The following is a 13,352-nucleotide window of genomic DNA, read 5'->3' on the forward strand; positions in this document are numbered from 1 at the left end:
AAAATTCGTCTAGGGCCGACTTCAAGCTCCATTTTTTGAGCTTTTGAAACTTTCTTGCTTCCATTCACGTATTCCAAGTTTAAGAGCTTGTTGCTTATGAATAGTAAGCATACGTTGAGGTACGAGATAAGGCACACGACGCTGAAAATGCCAGAAATTCGAAATCAGATTTCATCGAACCTGGCAAGGATCAGAGTCAAGTAGACTTAGCTTTGGATGTCTTTTATGTGGCTTTCGGTCCTGTTCCTGTAGGTCAATACATGAGACTATAAAGTCATATCCAACTTCTGCCAATAAAAAACTGCGCTTACATCTCCAGGTCATTTTACATTTTTCCAATTATTTCTCCTTTTTTTGTTGTCCTTCCTCTGCTTCTTCTCATTTTCCAATGTTTAAAGAACCATAAAAGTTTATAAGGAATTTTATCGACATAAATCTTCTCGTTCATTTTATTATCTTTTTAAAAATTTATTTTTTTACAAATGATGCCTCGAAGACAATCACTGAACGAGCGACATAGAGCTTTGTGTGAATTATTATATACATTATTTATTATATTCCATAAAGATGCATATTGCACTCTCAGCTCATGATTATGAAAGTAATGAATTTTAAATTTGTATGAAGTACTTCCTCAATGGTGCCGGAAGGTATATAAAGCTCAATAAATTATTATAATGCCTTTGAGTGATTAAAAAAAAGCTCGAGACATTATGTAGCAATTTAAATTCAAGATCAGAATGAGTGAATACAAAATGAAATGGCATAATCAGGAGCTACCTTAAGGGTGACGCTTCTCTCATATGCAGCGTCACATTATTCATTTATTCCTCACATCCGGTCGTCCCAAACGATGTTTTTTATTTATTTGAGATATTCTATCCAACAAAATTATAATGTACATTATGAGAAAGCAAATTATGCATTCATGAATAATTTAGAAGTGTGGCTGCCTCACAAACAAAAAAAAAAGGAATAAATATAAATTATTAAATGGAATTTTATGAAAAACAATTTTTTGTCTATGAAAAAGTTTTCCATTTCATTTTCATGATATTGACAGAATGTTACAATCGCATTTATTTTCGGCTGACCACAGGAATATACTCAAATTACATACCTAGTTTGATGTATTCAACGTGCGGTTTAATGTGAATGTTTATTACTATTATGGTGGGCCATTATTTATGTGTTGTTAAATATTAGCATTACGCGAATCGCCATAAATTATTCAAGTGAGAGGTAGAATGTTTCAGACTTTTCCTTATGCCTTCATCCTATACACATTTTTTATCTTGTTAAGGCATTTGTGGAAATCTTTTTTTAATCTGGGTAAAAGTTTACGTTCAACTCATTTGGGGGTTCTTATTCTCATCGTGTCGTGCAATATTTTAAACTGAATATGAAGCTTTTAATAAATGTAAGCATTCCTTAAATTTTACGTACGGACATAAAGCTGTCAATGAGAATTTTTATATTAGAACAAAAAGAGAGCTTTATTGGGTGAAGCTTTATTGACTCAATAAGTAATCAACATTTTACGACTGAATTTTTCTGAATCATTTCACATCTCTTAAGGCAATCTGATGCTTCTGAAGTGATTCTGTGGATTGTTGTTGAGAAAAAGTTTAATGGACCTTTTGATCACTAACTTGATGGGATTTGAAGACATAAAGCTTTTTCCTTTTAAAAGCTTTTATTACAGTCTTCATCCCGATCGGGAGCATTGAAAGGTTGTTACATAAGGCTGTAAAATAGACACTATACTTAGAACCAGCCCAACCATAACAGGCAAAGTGAATGCTCGTAAGTGCTTGCTCTACTTAAATATACTGATTGAATATGCTCGCGAGCCTTCATTATAAATTGCTCTGCTCTTAAGAGTACGCACTCTGCCTGTTAGGACAAGGTTGTTAAATGAATAGTTAGTTCCTACTGGATGGTCTCTAATTAGTCATCAGCCTCGAATGTATGATTCATGCCCTAATCTAGGATACAAACAAATATTCTTGCTAGGACAGTTATCTATCCTAACTGTATCCAGAGCTTCTGTACCTATAGCTTCTTTAAATATAAGTAGAAGAAGCCAGTAAATCCTCAGATTCATGTATTTGAATTCCTGACTTTTTAGTCAATTTTGATCATTTCTTCATAATGTTTGATCAGTTCCACATCCTTAGCCTTCATGCATTCTTACTATGGTCTACACACTCACTGTTGACATAGCAATCTCCAAACAATTTGAACAAAAATTTGACTTATTCACTTGAACATAATTCAAGCAGCGAACCAAAAAGAAACCCTCATTAGGAAGTCTCGAAAAAAGAGAGAAATTCCCAGTAGGAATCACTACATGCAAAGTCATTCATGTCTCTCTAATGTTAAAGTAAAACTCATACACACGCTTTGAAGCTTAAAGTTTAAAGGGGTTGAATAATGTATAGGAATGAATGATGTATATACATTAGAATAAGAAGAATAAATGAAAACTTTATTATTATGAAACTTGAGTCTGCCACATATATTTAATAATAAAAAAAATCTTTCATTCCATTATTCTTTACAGCACACAACGAGCAGAAAGGAGCTTCAACATGTCGACATAACAACAGCAAGGCTGAGAAAGTGAGAGAGAAATATAAAAAAAAATACATAATAAGAAATAAAATCTCAGTAGTGATATGTGCAAGGAACATGTAGCTGTGCCAAAATAACATGTGCAGTGCGACGAACTTTTTTCTCATATTCACATTTTTTTAAGTCCTACAAATACCAACAAAAGTCTTGAATGTCATTTTCGAAGGCATATGAAGGAACAAGATGATGAACTGAAATGCAATGAAATTAAATTGAAAAAAAAAAAATGTTTGTGTATTGCTTGAATGCTGATAAGGCATGCATGCAAAATTTTACAAGATGAATCATGAATATTAAAATTTTTGAGAATGTTTTATTGACATTTTTTGGAGAGAAAAAGATTACATTCTCTTGTAAATAGCATCGCATAAATTTTGGAGCTTCTCAAATATTGAGGAAGCAATTCTTCGAGATATTTATTGAGTGCAATAAAAACAGAAACAATATAAGCATTAATATTATTCTGTATACTAATTTTCGTGCCAAAAAACATTTATATATGAATACAGACGGTAGAAGGAAGCATCGTCAAAACTAATAACTATTGACATCAAGTGCCAGTGTATAGTCATAGTTTATATTATCCTGCAATAACAGTGTGAAATAAAAATTAAACTGAATATACTCAGTGAACGCAGACTATTTCATTAATTAATTTTTATAGTGCTTGCCCATACTTTTTCATATTCTCGGACACATACTGCAAGGACATCAAAACCATATTTCATAAAACTCATCAAATAAACAAAAAAGTCATTTTTTTCTGCGTTTTATTTGCCAACCTCTCATATCAGGAGACGTTCGGCCCCTCCTAGTGTGTGGCAGCAATGTTTGGAGCTAAAATAAAGAAATGGATCGAAATTGTAAATCCGAGAAAAAAATCGAGTAAAAATAAAAATGGCAATAGGTGAGTAAATTTGATTTTCTTCTTTGCTATTTTTTTTTGTTTTATGGTACGTGCATAAGGGGGTGTGTGACTTGATGGAAGTGATGGTGATGTTTATTATACTGATTTTGACCAAGAAACTCATGCTTGCGTTGCTCGCAATTTAGATGCGGAGGTCTACAGCTTTTGGCTGTACCTCATAGTTCGTCCAAGGCTACAGACAGGCTACAAGACTGCAAACATGCGGCAAATTGAGACGGACTCTAATTTTAGAACATGCGAAAGCTCTAAAACCCAATTAATAGAAACTACAAAAGGTCTGTTGAGAACCAATTCTGGCAGAGTTCAGGCATGCCTATTTACATCTCTGATTGTCCTTGTAAAGCTCCTAAGCTGCCTGTTTTGCTGACTATCGCTTGCTAGACCTTGATTTTCAAGTACAAGAAAGTCAAAAATTTAGACAATCTGGGATTTAGTAGGTTTAGTGCTGTATTGGCTTCTGATTAGACTTAAATTCAATTAAAGCTGTTAACCGCCTTTCTTGCCATCCAAAGGAACTATGTCAAACACTTTCATCATCTTCCAACAAGCCATCGTCCCCCTTATAACATGTATCTATTTTTTATTCTGATTATATTTTTTTTGTTTATACATCGAAGTACTGACTGGGTGGCCGGAAGCAAATAAACAAGTCAGTGAAAAATATTGTCGCATATATAAAAGAGACAAATACAACATAAGCAATTCTCAGAGTATCATTTTTCATTCAACAAATTTATGTCCCTTTTCCCAATCTACCCACGTTCCTCTCTATTTTCCCTCCAATTTTTTTGTTTCGAAAGCATTGCTTTAAGCTAAAAGTTTTTTTGTGTATCGTTGGAGGTCTCTTTATCTACACTTTCAGTTAAGGCATAAAAATTGAAAATGATACACACGAAATGCGTTGAAATTATATGACAGTGAGTGAATGAACCAGGGTGTGAGACATTCCGTAGTGCTAGGACATGCTTCGCATTTGTAATTAATGATTTGTGTGAGAAGCCCAATGAAAAATGACCAGGAATTTTGTTGCTGTATGTTTCTATTGTCAAGAGAATTCTATTTTGATCCTTAACGTTGCTAACTATAAATTTTCATGATTCGAGAAGCATTCGAGAAGAAGAATGTTGTTTGAAGTTTTTAGTGAGAATACCCAAGAGATATATACTTTGTGTCTATCGATACTCATGAGTATCTTTCCCATTCCTATAGACAATTAATTCAATTTTAAAATACACACACGTATGTTTAAAGAGAAAGACACTTCCATCAATTTAGTGTTTAATTTAGTTTCATGCTGTACCTTTTGATTGGAATAATTGGGTAAAGGAGTGTCTTATAGTCATCGACTGTTAGGGCTTCTATGGAGGAATGAAACAATATGTCGTTCTTCATGTTCTTGAATAGATAAGGAGCGTACTCACGAGTATGCTCATGAAATTGAGAGATAAGGCACTTGTTCCTTATGAATCCTCAATCCTCGTGAATGGGTGCAGTCATTATTAAGCTCTGATAGCTCTTATGGTGCATTTATCCCGAGCAGTGCAACATAGTCATTAGAATCCTTTTATGACACCGTAAAATGTCAACATTTCGGAGAATCTTAACGATCCTGAGATCCTGAGACAGAATGTGCCGATCATCTGAGCCAGAGCTCTCAGCCAAAGCTGTCAGAATCCCCATTGTTTTAAAATCTTAAATTGATTACCCCAATCTATTATGAGAAACATAGTTGAAGCATTTTCAAAAAGAGTTGATCAATATCTTTTTACATCCGACACTAAAATGTAGATTATAGGATGATGAATGGAGAATAATGAATGAAAATTGAATTATGTTGCTTCAATGTATGTCCCACGTTGGGTTGTGCATCATCACCATCGTAAAATGTAAATTTGCTTCCATAAAGAGCTCCAATAAAAATAGAAACAAAAGGTCTCCCGAAACCTCAACTCAAAACCCGTTGATTGCTCAAAAAAACTTGAAATTACATTAACGGAACGTTAGAAGAATTTTAAGTGCCGCCCACATACCAAAATGATAAAAAATAAATTTTCAAATTCAAATACGGGCTTAAAACAAGCACAAATTTAATTGAATTATTTCCACTTTATCATTTCATTTCCGCACAAAATGCGCAATTTCATTTGAAATGAAAATGTATAAATGTATCCATGAATTAAAGATGATGATAATTTTTATTCCTCATTTTCAACAATTTTATTATTTGGCATGCTCATACACATCATAAACACAAAAATATCCAATTTTAATGCCAAACAGCAATAATGCAAATCGAAAAATGAAAAGTAAATAAAAATAGATTTTATATCCTTTTGAAGTTCTAGTCTATTTTAATGCATTTGTGATGTGAGTGTCATTGGGTAAAATTTAAATTTCATTATAAGCAGACTATAAAGTTCAATCAAATGTTCCAAATGGAATTGATGAGTTTCAAATTGCATTCAAATGTCTCATGGATATATGTGTTTATTTTGAATGATATTGAATAAGTTTCGGGGACACAGACAATATTTGCAAATGAAATTTGTTGGATGATTGGATAAAAATGGAAACAAAAATTTGTTGTCATGGGAGGGTAAGACACCTTGATTGAGGATTTTTATGAGAAAATCTGTCTGTTTTTTTAGAATCTAAGGTAGCTGAAACTGTCTTAAAATGTCAAAGCATTGAAGATTTATGATGATTACTTAGAATATTTTTTGAGAGTTGGGGGTTCATTGTTTCGAATTTGGTGACTCAGGTGAATTGAGGTGACTTAGTTCTTGGATTTCAGCCTTACAAAATTATTGGCAAAACGGCTTGGCCCCATATAAAATTATTGGCAAAATGGCTTGACAATGATTTAATCTAGATCCAAACCCTAATTCCTTGATAAATAATGCTGCAGAACTTCCACATTTCAAAGTCATTAGCTTCAGTCCCTTAGTACAAAATTTAAATCCGTAATCCTCAAATAAATTGTATTTTTCTGCATGCATTATTGCTGGATTTAAAAAAGTCATGTCTGTATCAACATGATTCAAAATAATCGCAGTTTAAAGTCAAACTAGTTTCAAGTAGTTCATGAATAATTTCAAACTACCAAATTAAAATTAAATTATGAAAAAGTCAGTTCCATTCATTATTCAGCAATTTAAATCCTTTTGTGCACGAACATCAAGTAAGAAGATTCCAAATGTACAATTTCATATCTCAAGTGCTCACCTAAAATGGAACAAAAATTTTAAGAGATAAAATTCAGAAAAGTAAGTGATGAAAATTTATATTTCCCGAAGCATACCGTCGAGTGCACTTTTTGGATCTCTCGCTGAAGTGATAATTGTGTTGACATGACTTTTTGCCCTTTTTAGCGAGCTGAGCCCTCTCATAAATCATTACTCGACTGTAACAGCCATCGTATCTCATTCTCGTCTTTTCCACGCAGGTGGCCTCTTAAAGAGGATGAAGTCAGTTGGGATGGGATATAAAATGCCATAATTTCTGTTGATTATGTTCCGCATTTTCAGTGGCTTTTTTTGTTGCCTTTTGATGGATTTTCCCCTTTTTTATATCATTCTGATTTAGCTTTATATCCTGTTTGTGGGCTGTAAGAGATTCATGAATTAAGCTAATTAAGGATGTGTATATGTGTGTAAAAAAATTTAATTACCGACCAACCTATTCATTTATGTGTGTGGGGATATAAAATATAGAGAAGGCAAGCAAATTGCATGGAAAATTAACCTTGAACAAATGACTATCTTATTTTCTTCTACATTTTCGTATCCAATAGTTGATGAATTCTCATTAGAGAAAAGTATTTCTTGTTATATCTCATTGGATACATAATCGAATAAAAACAGAAACTAAATTACATTCAATGAATTGATAATAGATTATGAGGAGATGACTCTAGAGAAAATTGGCCTATTTTATGGGTGAACTGTTCAGAGTATACAGAGTAAATGTGGAAAATTATGGGGGCTATAGAGATATTGGATGTTTGAGGAAAGCTATGTTGACTGTTTGCTGAACAAATAAAGAATTTTAAAGTCAATCTTGGCTTAATAACTTCGTTGTTCATTAAAATCAATAGTGATTCATAACCAACTGTAGACTGGGGACCGTTCGCCAATTTTCAATACCAAGTGTATGTCCAGGAATGACCAAGAAATGACAGAGTCCGAAATTACGAATTTTAGGTAGCCATACCAAATTTTAACAGATCCATCGAGTAACAACATCATTCTCAAATCTAAAAGTTGTTGACCTGCTTCCCATGCATTCAACTAAGTCAATCAAGCCATGACTCAATTGAATTTGCACTAAACTAACAACTCCTCCAACAACAATTCTGAGCATACTTCTACAAAAAAAGAACAATTGCACGTAGGAAAATATCTAGAAAAATTCGAGAAAATAGATTAAATCCAATTTTCTTCAGACAAATGTGCCTCAACAATAAAAATCGATAATGAAAGTATCTCTATGTTGTAGCTAAATGATTGTTGTACAAAAAAATATCAATTTACATTCTCAATGTTTTCCTATCAAGCCCGTTCATCGGCAAAGAAAAAAACCGAGAGAAAAATGGGAAGAAATGAACTTTCTGTTCGGTTTTGTATTTTAAGACAGCATTTTAAATCGCAGAACATGGAGATAATGGCGAAAGATAAAGTTGAATAGATGAGCAAGGTTTCTTCACCAGCATATACAATTTAAGGGAATTAATAAAAGTTTTACAGAGTTAATGAAACTTTTTTGTTCCAAATTTATTGTTATTTTGGAAGTTGGTTCTGTAATATCAATAAAAGTAGTAAGATAAATTGGAATTACATGAATCATTGCCTGACATTAAATTCTTCGAAAGCATAATTATGCTAATTAATTTCCTTAATAAGCTAAGCGTGTGTTTTAAAGATTAAAATCTTCATAAAATTAGTAAATTATTTTGTCAAGCAACAATCCCTAAGGAAAACGTAATTTATTAGAGTTACGCAAAAACATTTCAGTTTCAATAATCTCAAGATAATAGACATCAAAATCATTCAATAATGCTCATTTAATTACAATGAACAAAAGCCTTAAAAGCTCCTCATTGTATGTATGCTTAATAATTATTTAATCGAACAATTTTCTGACATTTATGTCCAATAATCAAGCTAAAGATGGGTGTAATGTCACGTAATTTTTATTGAGTATATGCCGACTTGCTAAGTGGCACGACGCAAGAATTATTTCAATTTTATTAAGGTGACTGAATGGGTAGATAACTTGGTCATTTATGGCCGATAATCTGACCGTCAAAAATGGTGGAAAATTGCTGAATTGGAAAATGAAAATCCATAAAATCCCTCACAATTCACACCTTAAATGCAGCTATAAAAACACCTCGATTTTATGGATTGAATTGATTCACAATTGCATGATGCCATTTAAAGTATTATTCTGAAAGATTTAACCCCAGTCACACAGCCTTGAAAAGCATAATCATAAAATTGTATCGCATAAAAGAAGTAAGGATTTTTCATATAAAATGACATTCTCACATTCTAAAAATAAAATCCGCTCACATAAACAGCTTTTAAAAAATGACGAAGATTAAAAGTTTTTCTTTTATATTCAATTCAATTTAATATATATTCTTTACATATTATATGTAAGCATGCATACATATATGGGAAAAAAAATTCATATAAAATCAAATAGTCTTTTGTCTCCCCCCATTCCTTAATCTTAATGTGTGTTTTCTTCTTTCTTGCCTCGATATTATGTTGTTTTTTATGATGGCTTACAATTTTTTTTCTTCTGTCTCACTCTCTCCTCCGCACTCTGATTCCGTTCCATTTTTATCTTGAAAAACAACACACAAGAAATCACAATATCAGCACAAAAAATACATGAAACGAATATATATTGTTTCACCAGAAAAAAATATAATATTTTTTGGAATAGATGGAAGGGGCAGGGATGTAGTCAGGGCTTTTTTGGGGGGTTGCCTTGGTAGTCTTCGAAATACTTTAAGGATGCTATACAGTAAAACTTAAGTAAGTTGAATTAAATTCATGTAGAATACATAAAAATAGCTATTTAAGTGCTTGACTACTCGGGAGCTTAGGATTGATTAGAATAACTTGTTGGATGGATCCAGAGTTGCGTAGAAAAGTGACTGATCACACTCGAATATCACAGATAGATGGCTGATATTGTGCCAATTTTCCATCGGTTTCTTCATTTGAAACTGGCACCGCATCGTCCGTGTTTAGGATTTCTCAATGTTGTGCTATTCAGGATCACAAATCAAGATGGAATTTTCGAAATTTACCTCAACAACCACTGCACATTGACTAAATTTAATGGAAATTGAGCGACTCCCTTCATCATTCCATATCCATCCCTTACTACATCCCCCATAAGCATAGAAAAAATCTCATCTCAATGACGAAATCAAAATCGTTGGAAAGTTTTGTTTCTTCTTCTGTGCTGTTCGAGAAGAGTTATTACATGGAATAAATTTTTATGTTTTAGATATATCTCATATATCTTAAAAATTGTTACTTACATGTGTATATACACATACGAAAATACGAAGAGACAGGAAAATGAAGCATAAAGTGAACAGATTTTTATCATTGTGCAGGATTCATTTTTGGTGTATGTGATGCTGATAATAGGAAAAGTGTAGAACAACTTTTTGTTAGAATATTGCTTGGAGAACATTTTGGAGACGCATTAAGCTTTATTCTTTGTAATAGAAGGTTTGGAAGTATATAAATATACAGCATACTGAATAATTAAACAGTCATATGCAGAAATCATATGGAATTGAAATTATACTAGAATCTGCATAGCAATTCATCAATATCTAAGCTTACGAATCTGACTTCCACAATCTATCACTCAGAATATTAAATTTCAGCACATAATTTTATAATTCTCAATAATTAATTTTTGCATAAGTAAAGCTATCAAAATTCAGGCAATAAATCTTTTGTCTACAATGTAGCCCTTTGGTTATGGATAACATCAATCATTTTCAGTATTATTTATGGCTATGTCATATAACAGAAAATATAGGTGTGTCATAGTATGCAAGATATGCTGTAAAATGAATTTATTCAGGCTGAAATTCCAACAGCTCTTTGGGCATCATTAGGCATGAATTTTTCCTTAATTTTGTATCTCAAAAATATCTAAAGCAGAAGCACTTAGACATTGGGTCATTGACTTCCATCATTGTTGCAGCCACACAACATGAGATTTGAGATCTTAAAAATGTCTCGCCATGGAGTTTTTTGCTATGACAATTCAGCATTAATAGACAACATGAAAGCTAAAAAAGCTTCAAAATAAAATTTTTCATTCAACAAGACCAACCGCAATCATTTCTCTAGAGTATAATTCCTCAAAATGTTCCTTATTTTTCTTTTAGTGAAAAACTAGAACAAATGCTTAAATTATGCAGAATTCCTCATCATAAGTTATGCTTAAATTTATAAGACAAACATGAAACGTCGTATTTTCATAAGAGGATTCAAAGGAAAAAGTTCATGCATTTTAACAAGACAGGAGAAGAAAAACTGAAGAAGTTCCTATTTTAATAAAGTTTTAGAATTTTTCACCAACTTTTTTGTTCCTTAGTGACTCAAAAAAAAAAAAGGATGAAAAGTTTGTATCTAAATAACAGACAAACTGATGAAATTACCATAAATTTTCACAACATGAAGTGGAGCTATTTGTAAGTGATGTCCATTAATGGCTTTTTCAGGTATATCCAAGTTTGTCGTTTACCTTCTAGCGAGATGTCCACTTTTCGGTACGAAATTGCTGCAAAACGAAACTTGACGAGCATTACGCTGGTTTCAGACTAGATTTGACTAAATGCGGCTTCAAGCCAGAGTTAAGTGACCCGGGATTGGATTTCCAGCCAGTTCTACGTCGTGTTCTTTTCGGGACTTCTCAGTCCTATTTAGTACTATGTATCCGTCACATCCCGTCTTGATGTGATGTCATGAACCTCATCCTATAAGTATTCAAAGCTGTGAATGAACCACTAACCTTCTTATAGCCTCAATACTTGCTTTGATCCTTCCAATAGACATCACAAACGAACGAGACCAATAAAAAAAAAATCCACTTAATAAATACAGACAGAAAGGGGAAACGGCAGAATTGCATGAGAAAAAAACAAGAAGGAAGTGTTCAGTGCGAAGAATCTGAAATACGTGAGATATTCAATATATTGCAAATACATGTACTATTTCCATTCGTAAATATATCTCAAAATTTGTGTTGTGCGAAAAATTTCAAGGAAATTCCCCACGGCAAGTTGTCTTTTCCTCTTCTTTAATCATGCACATCTCTCCTGCTCCCTTGACTCACATACATTCAAGACTAGACACATAAAGCCAACGTGATTTGCATAATTTTTTTCATTTTATTTTATTTTCTTGCTTACTCTCTCTTGTTGTGGTTGGTACTCTTACTGATGATTCTAAAATGATATGAAATTAAATAATTCCTTTTTTTCATCTCTTGCCTTTTTTTTTGAAGTTAGAAATAAAAATTTGCATTTTAAATTATTTTTCCATCAAAGGAATATCAATTTTTTTCTACCATTTTTCCAGCATATAGGCAAGGAAAAAAGAGAAAATTAGTTTACTTGTTTATCAGCTCACGAATACACTCCACAGACACTCCTCTATTACACGTTCTTCTTTACAGCATGAAACTGTAATTTTACTAATTCATATCATCAAGTCAAGAACAGAATTAGGAACATAGGGAAATTCTCGCGCGTTTTCCGAGAATATTCATCCTTACGCCTGTCGTTAATTCCATTTTAATTATTTTTTTATTATTTCAATGCCTTGTCGGTGATGGAAAAGATGAACATTTTCAGGAGAGGAAATCAGGAGCAAAAAATCTCATGTTTCAGCATAAAAAAAAAATATGAAATTATTGGTGGTAGGAAATAAAAAAAAAAGTTTTTGGATGTGTATATTCGCGCCGTTCTGATAATGTATGAGGGTTGTGGACGAACAACTTTGCGGATCCCTTTCTGTACTTTTCTTTTTGGCAGTTATCTTTATGTTTGAGAGGGGTGGTTTGATTGGGTTTCAAATTTCATTTTCTGCAGGGTATTGAGGAAGTATGGGCATGCTGTTGACTAAGAGTAATAATAATGATGAGATAGGGTTCCTGACGCTGCAAGTGGATGGCTCTGCGATTTTGATTGTTTATTAAAATTGCATTGGCCATTGTGTGGGCATCGATACATGCAAACTCCCATTGAGCAGCGGGTGCATTATACCAAAAAGCAGCTCCCCCGCCCCCTATGCCCTCCCCTGAACACTTCCCCGTCCAATCATGCGTTAATTTGAGTACAAAACCAACATCAATCAGTCCCCCACATATATAGTTCAAATATTTTATAGTCAAACTTCCTGTCTAACAATTGACATTTAAAAAAATGGGTGCGGATATCCATTTCGAGTCAACCAGACCCCTTCTTCTAAAATTAGTTCTCTTCCATTTTTACCAACAAGGCAGAGAAAATTTATTCAAATCTATGATGATGGTAATTTACATTGAAATAAAATTCTTTTTTTCCCTTTTATGGATACGTAAAAAAAAGAATTTTGAGACGATGAAGCATACGACGATGACTTAGAGCAATGTTTGTTATCTTAAGCAATTAGAATACATAATATAAAAATATAGAATAAATTTTCACACAAAATTGTGTTGAACGTTTTGAGAAAGAGAACCAAAAATAGAAATAGGA

At 32.8% G+C, this 13,352-nt stretch overlaps 1 protein-coding gene across 2 annotated transcripts in view; it reads left to right on the forward strand.

Annotated features, from left to right (window-relative positions):
* Nucleotides 1–13,352, forward strand: part of LOC139086495 (GATA zinc finger domain-containing protein 7) — a 46,360-nt gene that overhangs the window by 14,073 nt on the left and 18,935 nt on the right. For both annotated transcript variants that reach the window (XR_011544024.1, XM_070634959.1), the window contains exon 2: nt 2,567–3,544. Coding sequence is in view for 1 of the 2 variants with exons in the window: in XM_070634959.1 (XP_070491060.1) it covers nt 3,465–3,544 (80 nt within the window). In the remaining variant the exon portion in view is untranslated. The remainder of the gene's footprint in view (nt 1–2,566; nt 3,545–13,352) is intronic.

The sequence above is a fragment of the Chironomus tepperi genome, unplaced genomic scaffold, assembly GCF_022539635.2.
Source record: "Chironomus tepperi strain 1889 unplaced genomic scaffold, CSIRO-AGI_Ctep_v1 contig_85, whole genome shotgun sequence".
In the NCBI taxonomy this organism is placed as follows: domain Eukaryota; kingdom Metazoa; phylum Arthropoda; class Insecta; order Diptera; family Chironomidae; genus Chironomus; species Chironomus tepperi.